General features: G+C 37.0%; 1 protein-coding gene across 1 annotated transcript; it reads right to left on the bottom strand.

The window, feature by feature from the left end:
* Nucleotides 1-3,231: 3,231 nt before the first annotated feature.
* LOC145127588 (uncharacterized) lies at nucleotides 3,232-3,783 on the bottom strand. Its single transcript, XM_079062755.1, has one exon. It carries the CDS (start codon nucleotides 3,781-3,783, stop codon nucleotides 3,232-3,234), a length of 552 nt encoding a protein of 183 aa, XP_078918881.1.
* Between the last annotated feature and the right edge of the window lie 5,995 nt (nucleotides 3,784-9,778).

The raw sequence follows: 9,778 nt of genomic DNA, 5'->3' as shown, positions 1-9,778 counted from the left end.
GACACATTTTAGGGCATGTTAAAGATCGAACTACATTAGTCCACGTCACCATGTGGATAATTTCTATTTTCCAAGCAACATTTACAAAATATACCCTCAAATATAAAACTATTGTTCATCGGCTAATGTCTTGTTTTGGGTTTTTTTTTTCGTCCCTATTTTCTTGTATTTGTTTTATCATTGCAAATTTGCAATCAACTACAATTGGTTTTTACAGTTAAGAGGTAAATGTAATTTTTTCTTCACTTTTTTTAGATGAGTTGTCAATGCTACGTAATTTATTTCTTCCCAAGAACATTTTCAACCCTTAAACTCATAGTTTGTTCTATTTTGATCAATGAAAGAGCAATCACAAAAATTAATAGAAACAACATATGGATCACACTGATTATCTTGATCAACCTTCAAGCATAACAATTAAAGTATGGTTCCTGTTAATTATTAAAGAATGTGTGTTCAAAAAACCTAAACTTGGCAGAATAACGTTAATAATGTTGATTGATTTTATAAAATCAATCCAATAATTAAATATTTAGCCCACATTCTTTATGACTAATATGCAGACCCTTTAATTTTTTTAAAAAGCAATTATTATAATAAAAAAAATAATGAGGGTAATAGGGTATAAGAGTTGTAACCAAAGTTGAGTCCACATCGATCACACTGCCTCCATCCAATTTATTTTTATTTTAATTGCTGATTTATGTCCCATGCATATTAGTTCATCAAATCTTGTTCATAGTTATTTAAATTGACGAAGACGGAGATAGTCCATTACGGTTTTTATTCGTCGAGGACTATATTGGTAAATCCTTGCAATTTTAATTCTCTAATCAGTAAGAGGTGAATTTTAATTTTGTATTACATATTTTATTTTTTGTAACTTGTAATTAAAAGTTAATTATTAATGATAATTTGGTTTATTATAATCATAGAAAAAAAAACGTCAATTTTTTTTTCAAAAAAAAAAGATGTGTTTAACCTATTGCACCCGATTAGTAATAATACTAAAGACGATGTTCATAATATGCACCCACAAGTTGAAAGAAATGATAATATCAAATAGTCGATCAATATGGAACCTGAAAAGAATGATGTGCCAAATTTTAGACAAGTAACAATAGCTTTTTTGATTTGTAATCCCAGACAGAGAACGACTTTTAGATTTAAGATATTCAAGTCACCAACGTGATGATGATATTAGACGATTATATATTAAACTTGGACCATGCCAACTTCAAAAATCAAAGTATCGCTCCAGTCTTAGTGGTACTTAGGGCTGTGCATGGGTCGGTTTTGGACCCAAACCCAACCCAACCCATAAATGTTCGGTTTCTGGTTTTCAGAACCCAATAGGATCGGTTTCTGGTCGGTTCGGTTTCTTGGGTTCTGAGGTCGGTTTGGTCGGTTTCTTGGGTTCAACCCATACACTCACGGGTTCTGGGTTTAAACCCATGGGTTTTGGGTTTTAACCCATTTTTCATAAACGAAGCAAGAAGTAAAATACTTCAAAACACCAAATTGAAGTTAAATACTTCAAAAAACATGAGTCTTACAACCAAATAGTCTACTACAAGTTACAACCAAAGCCCGAAATAGTCTATTATAACCAAAAAAACAATCAAGTATGAGTCGGTTTCTCGGGTTGGATGGGTAGGTTTCTTGGGGTGGTTTGTCGGTTTTAAGTATGGGTCGGTTTCTCGGGTTGGATGGGTCGGTTTCTGGGTAAAAACCGAAACCGAACCCGACTTTTCGGTTTTTAAAAAATTCAAACCCTAACCGTCGGTTTTGCTTCAGTTTTTGTTTTTTCGGTTTCGGTTTCGGTTTCGTCGGTTTCTCGGTTTGTTGGTTTGGGTTTGCTCACCCCTAGTGGTACTAAAGGTCATTGTGTAATTTTCAACAAGCTTGTTTTAAAAACTTTCGATATAGATGGAAGCCCTCCCTTATACTAAAACCCTAGCTCTGCCTCTAAGTATAAACACATAATGATGAGGGTTTGTTTTAGCGATGAACTCTTTAGACTTTATTACATTTTTATTGAAGTTGTCCTAATGCCATTTCCACTACTGGTGTTTCTATATTCATGTATTCCTAATACGGCGTTGGACGAGGGGGGTTGAGGCTGAAAACCTTCCCTTCTGAATTTAGGGAGTTCATGGATTATAGTATTGCAAACACGGGGAGGATTAACATGTACATTGAGCATGAGGGGGAATCGATACATGAATAGATACCATAGATAATAGACGTTGTAATAAATGACCCTGAACCATACCTATGAGATGATGAAGCAAATGTTGGAACACTAGAAAAGGTGGAGGAGGTGAAAGAGGGGTGGTGGCACATGTGGATGCAAATGTGGAAGCATGTGTAGATGCAACATGTGTTAATAGGCTTTTTTTTTAATGTTAAGGTGGATAGGTGGTGTTCTTTTGGAAGATGGGAAGGGGTAGTTATAGAAGATGGAAACATGTGTTTTTTATGTTAACATGTTTTGTTGATAATAGAAGGTGGGAAAGATTTTGATGTTAAAATGTTTTAATGTTAACCATTTTGTGCCAAAAACTTCTTTTTTTTTTAATGTAAAAGCTTTTGATGTCTTTTATGCTAACTATATTGTAAGCCACATTCCCAAATGTGGTGTTTTTTATTATATGGAATACAATTATGGTTTTATCGTTGAGTTAATGCAAGTGTAATTTATACATATACCAAATGGTTGTACCTTTGTTGCTTAGCATTTGGTGAGTTTTTGTAGATGTACTTAGTGAGTTTATTAACATCGTACTTTATTAGCATTTGGTGTGCCATTTTGTGAGTTTACTATAAACAAGTTCTAAAAAACTTATATTGCCGCTTCAGTATTTCATTTCTCATACAATTTAACCATTTAATTTCTAAATACATTAAATTTTGCAAGAGTGCAATAAAACATATTTAAAAGAAAAAAATTATACTCATTGTATCAACTGTACAAAACTCGTAAATGCATCCTCAAACCAACAATGGCAGCACATATATGGTGAATCTATAATTGAACATGCAGTACAATGATAAATTGAATGAACAAGCTCTATAGATCAAACTTGTATAGTTGAATGCACAATCAGAATTTCAAGGATCCACTTTGAAGTTTGAACTCATGAATGCGTAAGGTAAAAACTATAACTCAATTAACATGGAGATCATCAAGAAATTCTTGAAATTGAAAAAACTATTAATAAATTCCCATCATTTATCATCTGGAAATCCCATGAGTTTCTTCAATCCACTAAACAATAACGAAGAAGAAGAAGAAGAGTCTTGAGATGAGTTATTATCCTTGTTATTACCATTGTCGTGGTCGTTGCCATCTTGAAATAAGTGTTGATCGACCAATTGCTTAACGGATTTAGCAGACAATGGATGAAAATTGGAACTCCAATCTGATACGAATTCTTCAGCCAAAACCCATTTGTCATCTTCCTCCATTCGCTCCCATTTTCTCCTCAATTCCTCTATCCCCAATCCAAGGTACAAGCATAGTTCTGCATACAAGAGCTTCCTGCTCGTTTTCATGGCTTCCTGAGTTTGTATCATCTGGATTTTCATCCTTTCGATCTCTGTTGACAAATCCATCGCGAGCTCCATATCATTGATGCTTTTTGAATTGGAACTGGAGCATGAGATTCGAAGTTTTGGTGGGATTTTATTGCAGTGGAGAGACGGATGCGTTTGGAAATTTGTGAATCGTAGGGGGTGTGTTCCGGGAAGGAGATGAACATGAACCCTAATTAGGGCCATTTTAGGGGTGGTGACTGAAGGATTTTGTTTCAGAGAAGTCGATTATTTTGTTAGGGTTTGTTGTTGGCCAGTTGGTTGTTAATTGGGGATTTTGTTTCCATTTTGCTCTATTTTATAAAATAAATCCAATAAAATTTATAAATTGCCAAACCTAACTTCATTTTTATAAGAGTAAATTACACTCCCTCGTCCAGGTTTGCCAAAAAGCACGTTCGGTCCCTATTCTTAAAAATTAATTCGGACCGTCACTGAATAATTATTTTTTCACTCGGGTCATCCCTGCGGACATAAAATTACTCTTTTACCCTTAATAATTTCTTTTTTATTTTTTTATTATTCATTTATAATTTTTTTAGATTTAAAAAAAAAAATTAAAAACCCCACCCATCAACCCACCCCTCTGGCTCCCCCTTCCCCTTCGTTTCCCCCTTTTCCTTCTACCTCATTGAAACCAGGTCACTAGATGAAGAACACCACTCCCTCTGTGTTTTCCGTTCGCCGCCTCTGCACACCATTCATGAAGTCGCCGGCAACCATGAAGCTGCCGACAACCACGACCACATATTTTCTCTTTCTTTCTCTTCCATCGCCGCAGCAACCATCGCCGCCTCCATCTCCGTTCGAAATCACCATCACCCTTCGTCTGCGCTCCACCATAACTGTGTTCTTCCTCACCCTCACCTGAAAAAATGGAAGAAAGGATCTGCTATTTTTCACCTCCATCTTCATTTGAAACCCTAGTTCCACCTCCATCTCAGTTTGAAACCCTGGATCTGAGGTACATTCCGTCGGAGTATTACGAGAGAGACACAGAGAGAGAGAGAGAGAGAGAGAGAGAGTTTTGTGTTGAATAAAACTCAACAGAGTTTCAACCTTGAAGAAATCGAGTTTGCCATTGTTAACCTCTTTGGAAAAATTTGAATCTACCACCACCTGGAGTGTAGATATGTGAAGAGGTGGTGATGGTTGGTGTTTGTCACACCCCCAAACCTGAACGGCGGAAACATTCGGGGGCGGAGGACGTCATGTACAGTATCATAACAATTGAATAGTAAAGAAAGTACACACCACCATAATATATATTTGAAAAGTTTACATGATTGTTGTATTACATGTTTCAAAAGTCAAATACAATATGATGTTCCAAAAGATGTTACTAACGCCAGAGCATTAGTCCCCAAAGCAATTGCTAACCTGGTTTAGCGATTCCCTGAGAATACAAGTTATTTCAAAGAAAATGTGTCAACATTTAAGTTGGTGAGCTCATAAGTAGTTATTTGACTAAATGCATGTCATTCGAAAGTTGCGTTTGTTTTCCAGAAAATCCGATATTTCCTCATAAAATGAGTTATGAATCGATGTTGTATAAAATGAATGTATTGAACCAAGAAAAACCTATATTTTCCTAAAAGTGAGGAGTAGTCTTAAATGCCCAAGACTGTAATTTGTAAGTAAATATGTCACACTTAAAATAATGATGCATAGTTTTATTAGTAAACAAAACTATAAGAAGTTTGTAATTTCACGTAAAAATAATTGTAATATTACTTTTCCCGCAAAAAACATAATACCATAATAATTGTCTATCCTGTGAGTTTTCATAACCGCACTATGATGGATTTGCCTGCGGCGACGTTCTTCAGGCGTCGGAGCGTTATGATATTTGTCACCCCGCGGACTGTAGCTAACAGTCAGGGTGCGGTATCATCAGTCCCGTATATATCTATACACACTTATGACGTTCTCACAACAGAGACTCTGGTTATAAAACAGGGCTTTCTAGTGGTACCTTGACAGGTATGGTGAAGACGAATCACTCACATATTCTCAATTAAGTCACGTATTTTGAAATATATATGAATGATTTATGAAATGATTTCCCTTTTTACAGTGTTGACAAAGGCATAGTAATGAGTTGTATTTTCTTGTATAAACATAATGTTATAGTTGAAATGGTTACCCTTGGTATGATGTAGTATGCAGACATATAAATATAACATATTTCTATTTATAAAATATATTGTATCCCATGAGGGTAAAGTTCTGATGTGTGATGTTTTGCATGTTAACGACTTCATATGATAGTTATAACAAGAATAAGATAAGTATAGCAAAAGATTGATGTTTTTCACTCGAATTTAACCGTGTGTTTACTTGTATTCTCCCCCTAAGAGTGTTTAAAAAGCATTTACAAAACATTTAAAAGTGTTGTGATAGGGGTATGAACTCACTTGGTAGAAGTGACGGGTTGAAGAAAATGATGCTTTACACGAACAGCACTTCGACTGGAAAGAAGTCGATTTCTCGGAAATCTCGGGGCTTCGAGCTTCCTGCAGAGTTTGGATATGAAACCGGGGCGTCGGGGTAGCTTCAAAAGGTTAAACACATAGCAATTGTAGGAGAGAGGATAGGAATGAGCAGCCAAACTCGGAACCCTCTATTTCTATTTATAGGCTGTAAATTCAGGGTTCACGTCGTGAACCTCATGTTCACGTCGTGACCTTTGGTCTTATCCCTTCCGTAGACTTGACGTTTGATAGCCCGTCCCTGACACACATCAATCATCAGCTCACGCCGTAAGCTTCAGTCTCACGTCGTGAGTTTCTGACAGTGTGGGGTTTCGTGCCCCGAACTTCAGAAATTCATATCTCTCGCATACGAGCTCCGATTTCGACGTTCTTTATAACTCCTTCATCCGACGTCCGTTTTCGTCTGTCTTTTTACTGTTGCATTACTATTGTTGGGGTCTTCGATTCTCGTTTAGGTTGCGTTGGCTAAAAGTCGCTCGATCTCTATTTCGAGTTTTTAGCTGTCTACTGCTATATCCGAAACTTAGAAAAATCATAAATTACTCCTACGAAGTCAGATTTGGACGTTCTTTTTATGTACGTTTACGGTTTAATGATATCTATGGCTTTCATTTAGATACCTAAGGCTAAAAAGTATTTTATTGAAATTTCGTGTTTTACGCTTAATAATGTTTTGCCAGTTTTGTTGCGGATCTTCGATTGATCATAACTTCTTCGTTATAACTCGGATTTTAGTGTTCTTTATATTTTTGAAAACCTTGATACGATATCTACCACTTAGTACATACACATTGAGATTTTTGAACATTTCATTTTTGACGTTATTCCTATTATATTAAGATAGGTTACATTGACTTGAAATATCGGGTTGTTACATCATCCCCCCGTTAGAGGGAATTTCGTCCCGAAATTCGCATTTTGACTAGGACATCAACGGTTAAAGCAAAGGGTCTTTCCGTAGCACATGGAGCTGGTATAGTGAGGACCAAGCCAATCCATTTCTTATCGTAATGATAAGAAATGGATTGATTAGAGTGATGGCATCTTCTATGTATGTGTCTTTAGTGCCTTCTGTTTTATTCTTGTTATTACTATTGCGAATATTTGTACCACCTTTATAGCTAGTATAGGTAGTAGGACTACTTTGGTAATTACTGGTGGAATCTCGCAATATGATCCCTACAAAGTCCCTTTATCATCGATTAGTGTAAACAAATCGTATATAGTTAAGATTGAGACGATAGTCGACTGAGCAACTCTGCCCTAAATCCAAAATCAAACAAGAAACAGGAAATAAGGCGGAATTACTTACTCTAAGTATGCAAAATCTTAACGATGTATGACCCTAATGTTATACTAAGCCATCATAGCTCACCCATAAGGATCCTAAATTTTTATATGACTGATGTGTTAATTTATGATTTTGATTTAATTGTCTAAAACTTTTATGAAAATTTGATGCTTAATTATTGTTATTTGGAAAACGTACCAAAATTTAAGTAGGTTCCCTGTTGTTTCTTTATGTCTTGTCGTTAAACTCCTCTCGTTCCTCTATCATTCCTCTCTGTCGGGCAATCTCTCTTAAAGTGCCCCTTTTCACCGCATAAAAAGCATACTAGATTTACTCCAGCATTGGGGATTGGAGTCCTACAATGATCGTTGGTGTGCCCTTTCTTCTTGCACCTATCACAATACATCTCCCGACAGGCTCCGTAATGATGGTAGTTGAACCTTTTGCATTGAGGGAGGTTTCTTAAATATAGTGTTGTCGATGTTAAGGGAGTAGGGCCAGTGGGGGTAGGGATTGCTACCTCTTGTTGCCTTTTGATAGGCCATTGAGTCGAATTGCTCCCCTTTTCGTTCCAGAACTTTCGTTTCATGTTTTTAGGTTTGTGGGTTGGAGTATTCTTGTAGGTAGACACTCGTTGGTTTCCTTGGTTGTTCTAAGATTGAATTGTTGACACCATTTCCATTTTTACTAGCGTTACTTGCATTGTGATGTGCCATGATGACTGCCACGGCGGCTGTGACCGCAGCTTGAAAAGTAGCTGAGTCTATATGCAGGAGTGGTGTTTCGTTGGTTGGTTGGTTATTTCCATGTGGAGACATGATTCTGTTACATGATGTGAAACGAGTCAGTTAGCTAACTACGGTAGTTGTTAGTTGAATTCTATAAGTACAAATTTCTCATCCTGCTATTCGGTTTTTAATGCTTCGACCCACATCCTTATGATGTAGTTATGAATGAGGGTTGAAATAGGTATCGTATTTAAGTTAAGTTTTAGCAAATTAGGGTATGGATGTTGAAATCTTAAGTCGATCTAGTTTCATAGGTTTTGGAAGAGGGTATCTCTCTTACTATTTCTAGTTATGAAGAAGGATGCCATATACCTATCTCATAGCGCGAGTAATATAATTACCAACTCACTAGGTAATATTAATTATTAATTATTCGTTTGACGCATCAGGTTCTCTACCACCTCGCATGCTTCACGAGTGGTTTCCTCTGTTCTCTGTCCTATTTTTTGTGGTAATGATTTGTTACCTCCTGGTATCTATATAGGGTGTCCTTGATTTTTCTCAGGCATGTTGAATCTCCTTCATTGTTTTGATTTCCCTAGTTGAAGTTGTAGAGATTTGTCATCCTATGGTAACTGTCTCTTTCTCTAAAGGGTGTAGGTGATAGAAAAGTTGGATTTATCGAAGGATTGGGTCTGTTTGATTAGCGAGACGACATTTTCATGCTATAGGGCTAAAGATGAAACGATGGTAAGACTTCGACAAAGTTTCCAAGTTCAATAATATTGAACTTCCATAGATTAGGTCAACAAGGATAGTGTAGTGAGTTGCTAAGACAGTTTATGACCAAAGCATGGATTGATAGTGATGATCTTTAAAGGAAACAAGAAGTCTATCATAATAGTTGGTATAGAAGTTACATAGAATTCGGAAAACTTGACCTTGGAGTAGGTCTACAATACACCACACAGGGAAAACTTGACAGTATAGAGATCTAGTGAATCAGTACTTGCTAGATAGGGATGTTTACATGAAAATAGTACTACTTGGAGTACATACTAAGGTTATTTCACAATCCAAAGGGGAAAGTGAGTAGATTATCCTCTACTTGCGACGGGAACTGTTCAGATGAGCCTTGGGTTCTGCCAACTGACGCTCCATCTCGAGCATACGCAATTCATACCTTGCCTGGCGTGATCTAAGTTCCATGACTTCAGGAGTTGCAGTTAGCTCTCCCTGCCAAGCTTCATTTTGATTTACGGTTCTTCCATGAGCTAATCCTAACTGTCGGATACGAACTGTATTGACCCCGGTGTTCGCATCATTCTCCTCAGTTCGTTGGATAGTTGCCCTTCCTTGCTCATCATTGCGAGCAATTCGGCGAACCATTATAGGAAGGACTCTGTATGCTGAGCCTCCCTCACTCATATTGTATAAGATCCGGTCTCCATTGAACGGAGGGGGTTGACCCTTTTCGCGACTCCACCTATTCAGGTTCACTGCCCACAGAGGTGTTGAGCCTTGAAATCCCGGTCGAGGATTAGGATTTTGGATCGGAGCCACTAAGGGTAGGTTATTGTCTTCGGGATCCGAGTCGGAGTCCTCTTGCATTTCTTCCTTGAATTCTTCTTCTTCCTCTACAATTTCTTCTGGATCCTTTCCCGGAT

The sequence above is a fragment of the Lactuca virosa genome, chromosome 7 (assembly GCF_052849685.1).
Source record: "Lactuca virosa cultivar CGN04683 chromosome 7, Lactuca_virosa_CGN04683_v6, whole genome shotgun sequence".
Taxonomy (NCBI): Eukaryota; Viridiplantae; Streptophyta; class Magnoliopsida; order Asterales; family Asteraceae; genus Lactuca; species Lactuca virosa.
Note: the sequence above shows the minus strand (reverse complement) of the source record. Positions and strands in the feature narration are given on the sequence as shown.